This window comes from Eulemur rufifrons, chromosome 7 (genome assembly GCF_041146395.1).
Source record: "Eulemur rufifrons isolate Redbay chromosome 7, OSU_ERuf_1, whole genome shotgun sequence".
NCBI lineage: Eukaryota > Metazoa > Chordata > Mammalia > Primates > Lemuridae > Eulemur > Eulemur rufifrons.
Genome location: NC_090989.1, coordinates 147,953,601 through 147,969,874, shown reverse-complemented (window position 1 = coordinate 147,969,874; position 16,274 = coordinate 147,953,601). Strand labels below are relative to the sequence as shown.

General features: G+C 37.1%; 1 protein-coding gene across 1 annotated transcript in view; it reads left to right on the top strand.

The window, feature by feature from the left end:
- Positions 1-16,274, top strand: part of ULK4 (unc-51 like kinase 4) — a 561,027-nt gene that overhangs the window by 24,814 nt on the left and 519,939 nt on the right. The window contains exons 6-12 of the mRNA XM_069475562.1: positions 3,983-4,084; positions 4,762-4,845; positions 8,091-8,166; positions 10,720-10,812; positions 13,590-13,708; positions 13,883-13,952; positions 15,574-15,670. Coding sequence (XP_069331663.1) covers positions 3,983-4,084; positions 4,762-4,845; positions 8,091-8,166; positions 10,720-10,812; positions 13,590-13,708; positions 13,883-13,952; positions 15,574-15,670 — 641 coding nt within the window. The remainder of the gene's footprint in view (positions 1-3,982; positions 4,085-4,761; positions 4,846-8,090; positions 8,167-10,719; positions 10,813-13,589; positions 13,709-13,882; positions 13,953-15,573; positions 15,671-16,274) is intronic.

The following is a 16,274-nucleotide window of genomic DNA, read 5'->3' as shown; positions in this document are numbered from 1 at the left end:
ACGGTTTCCCGTCACACAGCTCTCACACCTGTGTGCTTGTTCTTGCGGCTCCCCTTCTGCTCTTCATCCCTGGCTCCAGCTTTCTCGAAGAAGACTTCTTCGTGTTTTTGTCTCTCTGGGTGGCAGGAATTTACTGGACTGAATACTTAGATTTTATTATGAAAATAATAAAAGAAAAAACTAACCCCTATCATTGAACTTACCATGTAATGTGGTTTTTTGTGTGTTTGTCTTTCCCCCTTGGATTGTGAATATAGGGACTTCATATTCCTTTGTTAGTGCACTTATTTGTTAATTCCATTATTTATTAATTTGACAAAAATTTAGGCATGATTTAGGTACTGGGAATATACATGTGCACAAACAGGCAAAAATTCCTCTCCTCGTTGAACTTCACATTTCTAATGGGGGAAGACAGACACTCACATTCAACAGATATTCATGAAGCACTTATTAAGTAGTGGGCAGGGTGCCTGGGCATCCTGGGGGCCTTATTTGTCTCTGTTTCCCCAGCATCTAGTGCAGGCAAAAAGCCCCTCTGTGATGGTTGTTGACAAGTGGATGTGTGTATGAAATGTGACAGCATGGCAGAATGTTCCATAGGAGAACTTTACAGCCACGCATCAGGACACACCAGGCTGCTGATCTGGCCATAATGGGCTGTGGAGTTAAAATTTGCTGGAAGGTTTACCTCAGTGTTTTGTTTCCAAATGGTTGGTGATTACTTACTTCATGGAGCAAACATTCTCATTGGGAGGTGGGAAGTTGTTAGAATAGAAGGAATGCACCAGGGAGAGACAGGGCCCTGGGTTTTGGTAGGTGCTCTGCAACTGCCCAGCTGTGTGATTTACTGGACATTAGGTACCCCCGTAAGCTTCAGTTTCCCTCATCAGTGAATAAGGGAACTTTCTGGCTCTAAAATATGGGATTGCTGTGTAATACTAGACCTTACATATAGTATATGTGGTACACGAGTGCTGGTCACTAAATATCTCCTGTTTTCCTTCTGGATATGCCATAGGATTGCATCTCCCCCCTGGCCAAAGCCAACTAAGTGTGAGCAGAAGTGATATGAGTCACTTTGAGATAGAAATTTTAAGCGCCAATATGCAGTTTGCTGTGTTCTTTCTCTCTGCTTGGGTGGCTGAGGCAGCTTGAGTGGAGATGGAGCCTCCCTTTGAGTGACTATCAGGATCAGAGCCCCTTAGCTGACTTGTGATGACACGTAGTTTGAATAATAAACAAACCTTTCTTAAGCCAGTGGATTTTGGGGTTGTTTCTGCTGCTTAACCTATTTGAGTTAAGTAGTAAAACAGAAGGTTCTTTCCATTTGACTACAGGCATACCTCACTTTTTTGCACTTTGCTTTATTGTGCTTCACAGATAATGCCTTTTTTAAAAAACAAAACAAAACAAACAAAAAAAAACATAGTGAAGGTTCGTGGCAACCCCGTGGCAAGCGAATCTGTTGGCTTCATTTTTCCAGTGGCATGTGCTCACTTCATATCTCTGTGACACATTTTGATAATTGCAATATTTCAAACTTTTTCATCATTATAGTACTTGGTATGGTAATCTGTGATCAGTGACCTTTAATGTTACTATTGTAATTGTTTTGAGACACCAGGAACTGCGCCCATATGACAGTGAAGTGAACTGATAAATGTTGTGTGTGTTCTGACTGCTGCACTGACCAGCCATTCCCCCATCTCTCTCCTCCTGCTCGGGCCTCCCTATTCCCTGAGACACAACAATATTGAAATTAGCCCAATTAATTACCCTACAGTGGCCTCTAAGTATTCAAGTGAAAGTAAGAGTTGAATGTCTCTCACTTTAAATCAAAAGGTAGAAATGATTAGGCTTAGTGAGGAAGGCATGTCAAAAGCTGAGGCCTCTTGCACCAGTTAACCAAGTTGTGAATGTAAAGGAAAAGTTCTTGAAGGTAATCAAAAGTGCCACTCCAGTGAACAAATGAATGATAAGAAAGTGAAGCAGCCTTATTGCTGATACGGAGAAAGTTTTAGTGGTCTGGATAAAAGATCAAACCAGCCACAACATTCCCTTAAGCCAAAGCTTAACCCAGAGGAAGGCCCTAACTCTCTTCAATTCTACGAAGGCTGAGAGATAAGGAAGCTGCAGAAGAAAAGTTGGAAGCTAGTGGAGGTTGATTCATGAGGTTTAAGGAAAAAAGTCATCTCTATAACATAAAAGTCCAAGGTGAAGCAGCAGGTGCTGATACATAAGCTGCAGCAAGTTATTCTGAAGATCTAGCTGAGACCATTGGTGAAGGTGGCTACACTAAATAACATATTTTCAATGTAGATGAAAGAGCCTTTTATTGGGAGAAGATGCCATCTAGGACTTCCATAGCTAAAGAGAAATCAAGTCTGGCCTCAAAATTTCAAAAGACAGGCTGACTTTCTCGTTAGGGGCTAATGTAGCTGGTGACTTTAGGTTGAAGCCAATGCTCATTTACCATTCTGAAAATCCTAGGGCCCTTCTGAATTATGCTAAAGCTACTCAACCTGTGCTTATAAGTAGAACAACAAAACCTAATGAAAGGACGTCTGTTTACAGCATGGTTTACTGAATATTTAAATCTTATTTTTGAGACCCAGTGCTCAGAAAAAAGGATTCCTTTCAGAATATCATTGCTCATTGACAATTCAGCTAGTCATCCAAGAGCTGTGATGGAGACATATAAGGAGAAGAATGTTTTTTTCAATGCCTAACATAGCATTGGTTCTACTCAAGGAGTAATTCTGACTTCTAAGTCTTATTTAAGAAGTCCAAGTCTTATTTAAGAAGTATTTTAGTAAGGCTTTAGCTGACATTGATAGTGATTCCTCCAGTAGATCTGGGCAAAAATAATTAAAAACGTGCTGGAAAGGATTCATCATTCTGGATGCCATTAGGAACATGCATGATTCATGGGGGGAAATAAAAATATCAGCATTAACAAGAGTTTAGAAGAAATTGATTCCAACCCTCATGACTTTGAGGGGTTCAATATTAAAGTGGAGGAAGTAATTACAGATGTTGGGGAAATAGCAAGAGAACTAGAATTAGAAGTGGAGCCTGAAGATGTAACTGAATTACTGTAATCTCATGATCAGAATTGAACAGATGAGGAGTTGCTTGTTAGGGATGAGCAAAGAAAGTAGTTTCTTTAGATGGAATGTACAAGTATTCCTGGTGAGGATGCTGTGAATGTTGTTCAAATGACAACATAGGATTTGGATATCACATAAGGTTAGCTGATAACTCCTGCTGTGGGTAAAAATGCTGTCGAACAACATAGCGTGCAATAGAGAAATCTTTTATGAAAGGAAGAATCAATCTATGTGGCAAATTTTATTGTCTTATTTTAAGAAATTGCCATAGCTATCCCAGCCTTTAACAATCACCACCTCGATCAGTAGCAACCATCAACATGAAGGCAAGTCCCCCCACCAGCAAAAACATTGACTCACTGAAGGCTCAGATGATCATTAACTTTTTTTTGTAATAAAGTATTTTTTTATTTAAGGCATATACTTTTAAAAGACATAATGCTATTGTACACTTAATAGAGTACAGTATAGTATAAACAACTTTTGTATGTACAGGGCAACTAAAAAATTTGTGTGGATTGCTTCGTCATACTTGCTTTATTGTAATGGTGTGGAACCAAACCTGCAATATCTCTGAAGTATAACTGTATTTAAATTGTCAGTTTAATAAAAGAATATACCCGAATGTGCCCCATTTCTCACTCAGGTGGATTTTCAAAACTGTTTTTATGTCAAAACTGTTACATATCTTTTGCAAAATGTAACCTTAAAATTAGAAAACATTTAAAAATGTGACATACCCATGACACTTTATTCATGTATATATTTTCCTCCTGGCATTTTGCTTCTCACCAGACCTTTCCCAGGTAGGTTTGTGTTGGGAACAATACAAATACCTAACAGAGTTGTTCGTTATACTTTGTTTCCAGGATCTCCGGTATATACAGCACCGGAAATTGTGAGGGGTACTGACTTCTCCATTGCCAGTGACCTCTGGTCTTTGGGTTGTCTGCTTTATGAAATGTTTTCAGGTAATTACTTTCTGGTTCAGTATAAAATCAAAACTAGTCTAAAACAAAAAGCAGTGAGGTTAAGTCTGCAGTTTGCAAATATTTTACATATAAGGTGTCAAAAAAATGGCTTCATTAAATTTTTATTTATTTATTTTAAGAGATGGGGTCTTGCTTTGTTGCCCAGGCTGGCCTCAAACTCCTGGGCTTAAGCAATCCTCCCATCTCAGGTTCCCAAGTAGCTGCAACTATAGGTGTGCACCAATATGCCCAGCTAAGTTTTTTATATACTAATTTTGGCTGAATTGCTTGGTGTCTAGGCATATGCAGGTTCCTAGGAACTTTTTGACATATAGGTAATTTTTCATAATAATCACCTGGAATGTTGAAATGTGCCTATTTAAAACTGTGATTATTGCCTTGTGATGTAAATTATTCAGATGTGTTGAGTGGCTTCTGCTACCCTTGCATCATAGTCGCCTATATGTGAGTTTCTGTATTTGTTAGGATGATAAATTTTGAATTAGAGAAATACAAAAATATATAGACAATGCCTGGTACATACTAGGCATTCAATAATTATTGCCACATATTTTTTCCGTAAATTGTGTAATCCTGAGATATCTATAATTGAGATTAGTTTAGAATTATTGGTGATAGCAAAATGTTTAATTTTGTAAATTTTCATGTGATTTCAGGAAAACCTCCATTCTTCTCAGATAGTGTTTCAGAATTAATTGAGAAGATTTTATATGAAGATCCTTTGCCACCTATTCCAAAAGGTAAGATTTCTTATGATAAATTGAGTTAACTTACATTTATGCTTATTAAAGGTACACCTTTATCTCAAGTCTGTTTTTACTGATTCATAAACCCCCCAAAGGAATATTTTATACGTGGTCTCAAATTGATACTTTTAGAAATGTTAGCATTTCCTTTGCCATAATTTTTATATACTGAAATGGAAAACAGTATATTTTTTATACTGAAATGGTAGTTTCCCTCATTGAAAAACAAAAATTATTGTGATTGTGTACCTATATCACAAGAAGTCTGATTTAAAGATTTAAAAAACCCAGACCGGGCGAGGTGGCTCACGCCTGTAATTCTAGCACTCTGGGAGGCCCAGGCGGGAGGATTGTTCGAGGTCAGGAGTTCAAGACCAGCTCTGAGCAAGAGCAAGACCCCGTCTCTACTAAAAAATAGAAAGAAATTAACCAGACAACTAAAAATATATAGAAAAAAAATTAGCCGGGCATGGTGGCACATGCCTGTAGTCCCAGCTACTCGGGAGGCTGAGGCAGGAGGATCGCTTGAGCCCCAGGAGTTTGAGGTTGCTGTGAGGCCGATGCCATGGCACTCTAGCCCAGGTGACAGAGTGAGACTCTGTCTTAAAAAACAAAAACAAACAAACAAAAAATTTAAAAAACCCAAATCTTTATGTAATATTGCTTTTTATATGTATCATTTACTTAATTTATTTTTATTTTTATTTTTTTTTTTGAGACAGAGTCTCACTCTGTTGCCCGGGCTAGAGTGAGTGCCATGGCGTCAGCCTAGCTCACAGCAACCTCAAACTCCTGGGCTCAAGCGATCCTCCTGTCTCAGCCTCCCGAGTAGCTGGGACTACAGGCATGCACCACCATGCCCGGCTAATTTTTTCTATATATATTTTTAGCTGTCCATATAATTCTTTCTATTTTTTTAGTAGAGATGGGGTCTCACTCTTGCTCAGGCTGGTCTCGAACTCCTGAGCTCAAACGATCCGCCCACCTTGGCCTCCCAGAGAGCTAGGATTACAGGCGTGAGCCACCGCGCCCGGCCTCATTTACTTAATTTATACTCATAATCCCATGTGATTATTTCTATGTAGTGTTCGAATAGGAACAAATCAGGTATTTCTGAGTCTTTTTTTTTTTTTTTTTTTTGGAGACAGAGTCTCTCTCTGTTGCCCGGGCTAGAGTGCCGTGGTGTCTGCCTAGCTCACAGCAATCTCAAACTCCTATAATCCTCCGGCCTCAGCCTCCCGAGTGGCTGGGACTACAGGCATGTGCCACCACACCACTCGGCTAATTTTTCTATTTTTAGTAGAGATGAGGTCTCTTGCTCAGGCTGGTCTTGAACTCCTGACCTCAAGTGATCATCCTTCCTTGGCCTCCCAGAGTGCTAGGATTACAGGCGTGAGCCACTGCGCTGGGCCCATTTCTGACTCTTTATCTTGATGAATCAGAATGCTACCCTTACAAATTTTAAAAATCTTTTAAACTAGTTAGAGCTGTAGTATGTTGAAAGTGTTGGAACTTTAGTCAGATAGCAATCTACCATTAGCAATAATTTTAAGGAAAGAAAAGAAAAACAAAAGAAGGCACAAACATAGTAAAACATTTTGATGTACACCATTAAAGAAGCTAATCTTTTTTATTTTTTGATGCATAATGGATATTTTGGGGTACATGTGATAATTTAATACATTCATATAATTTGTAAAGATTAAATCAGTGTGCTTATGATATTTGTCACCTTAAATATTTGTCGTTTATGCTAGGAACATTTGAATTATTCTCTTCTAGCTATTTTGAAATGTACAATAGATTATTGTAAACTGTAGTCACCCTATTAATCTATCGAGCATTAGGTCTTTATTTCAAGAAGTTAATCTTTAGATATGTAAATGAAAACAGGATTCTACAAAAATTCTGAGTTTTTAGAAGGAAAAAATTTTCAGAAGTAATGAATGGAGGAAGTAGGAATACAGGAATCATCCTAGGTGAAAACTCTTGATATTTCAAAATTAGTCTATATTTCTTAAAAAAAATTACATTGTTTTGTTTCATTAGTTTTGTCTTAGTTTTTATAGAAATCAATCATTCCTATTTCTTGAAATGGTGGCTTCTGATTTTTTTGTTTTAAATACAGTATTAATTACAGTTTTCCCCTATAAGTTAAAGTTTTTCATGCAGAGAAGAGGAATCAGAAAATGAAGGTTTCAAAGGTTTGGTCAGGATATCGCTGGTGGCCATTGTGCCCGATAGTGCCATCTATTTTGATTGCTTTGTGTGAAGGGTGCTTGGGTGTTGTCTTTGGTCATTGTCTTTTTTTTTTTTTTTTTTGTGACAGAGTCTCGCTCTGTTGCCCAGGCTAGAGTGCCATGGTGTCAAGCTCACAGCAACCTCAAATTCCTGGGCTCAAGCAATCCTTCTGCCTCAGCCTCCCAAGTAGCTGGGACTACAGGCATGCACCACCATGCCTGGCTAATTTTTTTCTATATATATAATTTTAGCTGTCCAGATCATTTCTTTCTATTTTTAGTAGAGACTGGGTCTCGCTCTTGCTCAGGCTGGTCTCAAACTCCTGACCTTGAGTGATCCACCTGCTTCGGCCTCCCAGAGTGCTAGGATTACAGGCATGAGCCACCGCGCCCGGCCTGGTCTTGTCTTCATGGCCACTTCTTTTAACCATAGACTGATGAATTGGTTATGGTATAGATGTAATTTTAAAAGATAAGACATGAGATTAATGGACTTGGACAGTGTCATAATGTTGCAAAGCTTATTATTAATGTTTCCCTGTTAGAAATCTTCAAAATAAAAGAGATTTGCAAGTATTCTAATAATATCATATTAGAATACAAAGTTGGTTAAGTTAGGAATGCTTCAGAGAAAAATGCATAATTAATAGTTGAAGACAAGAGTATGAGTTTGTCAGGCTGGTGATCCTTATTGCTGTTATTCAATAAAGAGAAAGTTTAGAGGTTAGTTACGACTAGGTTTTTGAGATTCACTTTTTTGGTGTGGTTTAGGAAAAAAGTTTTTTATCTTTGTGCTTGGCACTCCCCCCAACCCCCCCCAATCCTGCTTCATTAAATAGAAGCTTTAATTTTTGTTAATGGATTCCATGTTCTCTTAAAAACAATTTATGTGCTTAAAATACTATTACTTTAAATATTGATGTAGGATATAAAAATAAAGTTGATGTGTTATGTATTTGTTTACTTACTACTTTTTTTGTTTTGGGAAATTGTTTATAGATTCATCTCTTCCTCAAGCTTCATCAGATTTTATTAATTTGCTTGATGGGTTACTTCAAAGAGATCCTCAGAAAAGGTAGGGATGGTATTTTAATGTGAATAAATAGTGGAATCTTTTTTTCCCTCCTATGTACTTCTAAGATAGTGCTTTTCTTAATATACAGAGAGCTGTTCAAATTACTTTTTTTTTAAAAAAAGGAAGTCTGACTTTGGATTAAGAGTTTTTTCCTCTCAGTTTGCAGGTATTTCTAATCATAAGGAACTTTTGAAATCAGTTTCCCTTTTCATATATTAAATAGTTGCCTAATAGGTTGACTTGTTTTCTTATAACTCTGGAATCCAAAAAATGCTTTTCTTTCCATTTTATATTTCAGGCTAAAACGGTTTTAGACTATTTTTTTTTTTTTTTTGTTGAGACAGAGTCTCACTTTGTTGCCCAGGCTAGAGTGAGTGCCGTGGCGTCAGCTTAGCTCACAGCAACCTCAAACTCCTGGGCTCAAGCGATCCTACTGCCTCAGCCTCCCGAGTAGCTGGGACTACAGGCATGCGCCACTATGCCCGGCTAATTTTTTCTGTATAGATTTTTAGGTGTCCATATAATGTCTTTCTATTTTTAGTAGAGACGGGGTCTCGCTCAGGCTGGTCTCGAACTCCTGACCTTGAGCAATCCACCCGCCTCAGCCTCCCAGAGTGCTAGGATTACAGGCGTGAGCCACCGCGCCCGGCCGGTTTTAGACTATTGAAATAGAGATGATACTGTCAAGATGGTTAACCTAACAATTGTTAACTGAGTGACATTTAATGTGATGTGTCTTTATGATAATCCTGTCATAATGGGGCTATCAAGTGACAGGATAATAGGAACAGTGTGAATTTTCTGTGTTGTGGTGATGGCAGTAAGTTAGAAATCGAGGCTGTGGCACAGGGCTGGGGAGGCTAGGAGGTGGTGTGACCTAGGGAAAGAGGTCTCATTGGCTTAGAAGGCAAGAGCAAGTAGTTTCTAGTTCTGGTTCTGTCACGAGATAAATGAGCAGGTAGTGGGAGGCGGTTCAAGGGGTAAAATGGAGAATAATTTTGGTGTAGCATATAAAATACTCCATTCTCTAATTTTATTAAATATGTGAAAAAAAACTGTAGAAGGAAATGCTGATTCTTGTGTAAGCTGTAGGACAAACCTCCTTTCAGAATTAATGTTATTGTGGTGGCTAATCTTTAGACATCTTTTGACAGGCTATACCTATACCTAAATTATGTAGGATGGTTTATCCACATATGCCTACATTTATAACCGTATATTATTTAATTCTTTGCTTAAATGGGACCACTCCATAACCTATTTTTTTCTCTCATGGTATGTTATGGATATAACAAGTTCCCATATTAATATGTATGTAATATATCTTAGTCGTTTTAAATGGTTGTAGAATGTACATGTATTATCTATAATAAAAAATTTTAGAATGCTTCTTGATTTGGAATTTATATACCTTGCTCCAGAAAATATCCTTTTGTAGGTTTTTTTTTTAATTGTTTACTTGGTCAGTGATCTCTGTATGAATTTCTCAAAGTGGAATTGCTGGCCTAAGGCTAAAAGCATTAAAAACTTTGATACATTTGCTGCATTCTGGGAACATGTGCTTGTTTACACTTCCAGTAACAATATGTTAGAAGGCTCCTTCCCTCCCACTCATGTACAATGGGCTTTGTTGATCTTTTAAATTTTTGCCAATCTGTTGGGTGAAAAATAAATTTCACTTTATTGGCTATTTTAATTTCTTTTAGTGAACTCTAAGAGCCCGTTGTGTAAAAATGTTATATGTGGTTGCGAATTCTTTCTCTTTATTATTTGTGCTTGCTTTTGATCAAAGTAATTTTTTATTTAATACAGAAATTTTGAATAATAAAATTATATACAAATTATTTTCTTTTTTGTTCTTAAATTTAAGTCAAGCTTGATTTTCCCAATCTGATGAGTATGCCTAGGGGTGTACTCTATTGGTAGTAAAACTTAATGCTTTGAAAGTGAGTCTGGGTTTTAGATACAGCGGAGTCATTTTAATGGGAGTGAATTAGCTAGGAAACATTATTTTGACTCCTTAACAGAGGTGTGAATGTATATAGTCATGAAACTGATATTCTTGTTTATTTCTGAATGAAGTTCTAAAAGTGAAATCCCAAAGCTGAAAGGTGTCAAACAGTAAGGGTAACTGAAATAATCTTGCCTCTCTTAGGACATAAAGGATGACAGAATTATAGATTGATAATATCTGATATATTTACTTTTAGAATTTCGGATTATTTATAGACTCCTTTCATAGACTGGTTGGAAAACCTGAAATAGTCTCATCAGGCTCCATGCAGTGTGAACCCTGAGACTTACTAAGACTTTGTTGTCAGACTGTTTCATTCCGTACCATTTAAGGCTTCTGAATTATTTCTTCTGATTTTGCTAACAGTTAATTGCATACTAAAATGAAAGTAAAATATAAAACAATTTCAAAGGTACATTTGTATGGAGGTATTTACAAATTGTAAAATCTGGTATTACATGTAATTGGGACATGTCCTGGAAGAATTCTCCATGGTAAATCATGTTAAAATAGAGTTTTAACATTTATGTTTTATGAAGATTAACTTGGACAGGACTACTGCAACATTCGTTTTGGAAGAATGCTTTCACTAGAGAAGACCAGGAATCAAGCATTGAGGATTTCAGCTTCAGGTAGTTTAAACTTATCTTTGCGCGTGGGGCATAGTTGTAGGATACTAATGCCCATTACTATTTTAATTCTGCAGCATCAGTGACCTGAATTTGTATGCTTTCCTAGGAGAAAATCCAGCATTTGTTTAAGGATTGCTTAAAGAGTTTAATCATGGTAACTTTGTGTTCTTGATTTTGCTCATGTTTTGATCAATTATTTATTCTTCAATCATTGATTTACTATGGTAGCCATTAGTTCTGTTCACTAAATACACCTGGCTTTCCACCTCCCAAGTAAATGGTAGGATCTCATTTCTCCCTTTAAAGTTAGGTGTGGTCATGTGACTTGCTTTGGCAAATGAAATGTGGGCAGAAGTGATGTGTATTTTTTCCACATAGCAACTTGAAGAGCCAGTGTGTGATTTGGCACATTTCTTTCTCCTGATGAGATACGATTGGGAAGAAAAATGTCAAAATGAAGTTGCTGTCACCCTGGGTCTTGAGTGACTACGATGAGCATGGCTTTCCTGCCAGCTTTCAATGGCTATGTGCATGAGTGAGGCATAAAGTTATGTGATTCTAAGCCACTAGGATTTGGCAATTCGATGTTACCACTGCACGACCTGGCTCATCTTGCCTAATATGCTTAATTTTTATTATAAAATATTCTTGGCCCAGGACACTTAGTAAGGTTATGGTGTTTGGAAAAGAGCAAGGTGAGAAGTAGTTGAATTAGGGGTAAAGTCCTCATAGTTGACTAAATTTTTCCCTTCAAGTCATTCGGTGGTAAATGGTTTTCTTTTTTTTTTTCCTTTGTTTGAGACAGTCTCACTCTGTTGCCCTGGCTAGAGTGCAGTGGTGTCATCATAGCTCACAGCAACCTCAGACTCCTGGGCTCAAGTGATCCTCCTGCCTCAGCCTCCCAAGTAGCTGGGACTACAGGCGTGTGCCACCACGCCTAACTAATTTTTCTATTTTTTTGTAGAGATGGGTCTTGCTCTTGCTCTTGCTCGTAGGCTGGCTGATGTCAAGCAATCCTCTCACCTTGGCCTCCCAGAGTGCTGGGATTACAGGCCTGAGCTACTGTGCCTGGCCAGTTTTCTGCTTCTTAATTTTGATCTTGGCAAATTTAGTGTTCTAGTTAGAGAAGTCTGAGTTCTATTTAAGATTCCTTCCAAACTTGAGTTTCTGTGATCCAGTGAGTTTCAGCTACATTCTTACTGTTGTTTTAAGCTCTGTGGGAGCTACAGAGAAGTTTAAGTTACAGCTCCCACCTTCTGGTTGCTTATAATCTGGCATGTGGTCAGCATCACATGAAGAAGCCAATGCTAAGGTGGTATCGGTGAACTGGGCTTTGGTCCAGGTCTGTTGGTTTTGGCAAGTGTAGATCACAGAACACCTCTGACTCTCAGGCTGTCTTCTTTAAAATGAGAGAAGTCTTGCTCTGCTACTTTCCCCACAGAGTTGTTGGGGAAAATGAGATAATATAATTGAAAATACTTTGAAAAATGTAAAAAAGATTATATAAATAGTATTATTAATTCTTTGCTTTACCCTCCTGTCCTTTTTTATTCTGTAAGATGAATATTTAGATCTTTGCAAGTGACTTGAGGGAATAAACTAATGTAATTTAAATTGTTAAAAGCTTTTTGTCTTTTAGTTTGTATATATTTAGAAATGTAGGAAAAATCTCATCATCAACAAAAATTTTTATGTTAACTACAAATCTCGTACATAGACAGTCATAGATCATCTGCAAATAGGGACAGTCTTCTTTCCTTTAGATCTATATGCCTTTTTCTTTCTTTTTCTTGCCTTATTGCACTTGCAAGGCCTTTTCCAGTGGTATATTAAATCACGAATGATGAAAGTGGACATCTTTGCCTGGTTCCTGATTTTAGAGTGAAAGCATTCAGTCTTTGCGCATTAAGTATGAGGCTAGCTAGTTGTTTTTGTAGCTGCCCCTTTTCAGTTTGAATGAATGTTCAATTTCGTCAAATGCATTTCTCTATCATTTGATGTAATCATGTGGTCTTTCTTCTTTAGGCATTTACTGTGGTGAATTATATGAATTGGCTTTCAAATACGGAGCCAGCCCTGCATTCCCACAAGAAACCCTACTTGGTGATGGCTTATTATAGTTTTTGTCTTGCTAGATGCCTTTGGATCCAAGTGGCAGGAGGACAATGAGAGAGGAAAAATGAGAGCAACATGGATTTGCCTCATGTTCTTGGATTCATAGCTCTGGTCAGAGAGAAGGGTTCCCATCCCTTAGAGTTTTAAGCACTGGCCAGAATCTGCTGCTGTCCCCAACCAGCTGCTACAGGATTACCTGCAGGCTGGGCATGACAAAAGGGGAGAAAGAAAAACAAATTAGGGGATTTTTCTTGTCTGCTCTGGCTCTTAGGGCCCCCCTTTCTCATTCCTTAAAACAGAAATAGAGGGTTTCTCCAGGGGTTCTTTCTGTCTGTACCTGTTGCCTTTGAGTCCAGGCCGGCCAATACTAGAGGGGATAATAAAGGGAAATTCATTGCTGGTGTTAGTGGTAGTTTGAGCATTTATTTACTTACCCAGTCCGCCTGCTACCGTTTATTTTTCAGAGATAAGGTTTATAGACTTCTTAGTACAATGCCTTCCATACAGAAAGTACTCGTTTAAGCTACTTAATAAAAAATATTATTTTCTAACTCTACAACTTTGCCAAATGTATTGTGTAATTTAATTATATTTTCCAACCTACTCAGAAAACTATAGTGTGCTCCAAAGCTTGATTGTGTTGGCTTTCTCTTATTGAATAGCAGTAATGTGAGGAAGTGTCCTGGGCCACAAGATTCCAAGCAGCTTTTGCAGAACCCTCAGAGTGAACGAGCAAAAGGGCAGAAGAGTGGTCAAGAACTAAGTCACTCTTTCAGACTAGGTAAGCTTTCATTTCACACTGCTTAGAATGCTGTTTCAGAGAGTTCCTAATTTCAGTATTATCTATCTTTTTTTTTTTTTTTTTTTTTATCTTTCTCTTTAAATCTGTCTGTATTTTGCCTTGCTTATGATATTTTCATTCCTTTATGGGCAATATGTTACTTTCCTGCCACAGAAAATCCAACTGACTTGCGGCCTAAGAATACTCTTGGGGGTCAATTGAACGAATCCATGTTTCTTCTCAGGTATGTAAAAGGAAAAAACACTAAGAGATCAACGAGAGATAAAAGTTAAATCTTCTTAAAGCATCCACTGTCCTGGGGCAAACCATGTTACACAGAGATAAAGAACAGATATTAATGCCAAATTCCAGTTTCACTCTACTTTTTAAAGTTACAGTTAAGTGCTGGCCAGTGGAATCTAGATTTTGCTATGTACAGTACCTTTAAAATTTTTTTACCAAGCCAACTTATTTTTCCTATTTATTAGGGTTAAAGCCTCTTCATTTTGTACTTTAACTTAAAATAGAATTGAATTTAAAATTTCAGAAGTCCAGTGTCTTTATTTGGATAAGGACTTACAGAAAAGAACAAATTGTGTTTTTCTTTAAATACTTTTTAATATGTGATGCTTAAACAATGTAATCATTGAAAGAATTAAGTCAGAGTGGTATCATAAAGTGATTAGGACTAATGTATTTAAACATTTAATAATGTATAAACATTAAATGTATTTTAATAAACTTCTCATAGAGAAATAGTTTTATTTCTTGAAATAGGGGTCATAATGATAAACTAAAATTTCCTGATCTGTTTTACCCATATTTAAAAATACAAAGTATGTTTTAATTTCTATTTATACCTTTAAGCATTTTAAATTTAGTTTCTTAGAACCTTATGCAATTTTTGGTATATGGTATTTTATGTGCTATTTGTTTAATCAATGAATCAACAGATAAGTAAGTGAAAGAGAGGTGAGACCCCTTGATCTTTGGGAATTTGAGGAAAATAATTAAGAGACTCCAGTTCTCTGAGGGGAAGGATTTCTTAAAATGTACAAAACTCAAAACCAGGAATAATGCAGTGGCTCATAGAATAGTATGGCAGGTATTTACACATGGAGGGAGAATAATTAACAATAGATGCAGACTGTAACTTACAGAGGTGCCAATGTAATTTTCCATATAAAATTTTCTGATATAAAACTATAAATATTTTTAATCCTTTGTAGAATATCTGATCTATTTTATTTAATCATGCCTATACCAGCAAACATTTAAAAAATAATAAAATCAATGTTTAAAGATTTCTTATTTAAAAATACTGTATATAGCATGGAAGCTTTAAATAAAAGAAATAATAAATTAGCCAGGAAATTAACAGCAATTAGAAAAATTATAATGTCATATGAACACAAATTAGAGTTTAGACTTTTTTTTTTTTTTTTTTTGAGATAGAGTCTCTGTTGCTCAGGCTAGAGTGCTGTGGCATCAGCCTCGCTCACAGCAACCTCAAACTCCTGGATTCAAGCAATCCTCCTGCCTCAGCCTCCTGAGTAGCTTGGGACTACAGGCACGCACCACCATGCCTGGCTAATTTTTTCTATTTTTAGTAGAGATGAGGTTGAGGTCTCACTCTTGCTCAGGCTGGTCTCGAATTCCTGAGCTCAAGCGATCCTACTGCCTGGGCCTCCCAGAGTGCTGGAATTAAAGGCGTGAGCCACCATGTCCGAGTTTAGACTTTTTTATGAGATCATATAGAGTCATCATATGTTACCATTTTTCATGATATGTGTTCCTTTTGAGAAAATAGTAATTAGAGGATAAAGTTTCTAAAATCTGAATGTTATCTGGTGTGTATTTTTCAGTTCTCGTCCTACTCCAAGAACTAGCACCGTAGTGGCATTAGGTCCTGGTGAGGATATGACTCAGAAATCACCACAGAAAACTTCTCCTTTGTCTAAGGTGAGCAGAGATGGGATTTTTTTTTTTATATATAAGATGTAGAAGCTCAAAAGAATCATTATAAGTTGATACATTAATTATGGAATAGTAAGTACTCTGAGGGAGATCCCATTTATTTGCTTCATAGTTGTTTTCTTGGTAACAGCTTTATAGAGATGTAATTGACATTCCATATAATTCACCCATTTAAAGTGTACAATTCAGGGGCTTTTAGCATACTCAGAGTTGTGCAGCCATCACCACAATCAGTTTTGTAATTATTTCATCATCCCACAATGAAACTGTACCCATTGGCAGTTAGCCACCGTCACCCGCGCCCACCCTGCCCAGTGTCCCCCCAGTTCTTCCTTGTGCTTATCCTAGGCAACCACTAATACATTTTTGTCTTTATAAATCTACCTATTCTGGACATGTCATATAAATGGAATCATACAATATGTGGTCTTTTATTACTGATTTTTGCCCCCCAACATGATGTTTTCAAGATTCATCCAAGTTATAGCATGTTGTAGATTCCTTTTTATTACCAAATAATATTATATATACATCTTCTTATCCATTCATCACTTCCATCAATATTTGGGTTGATTCTACCTTTTGGCTA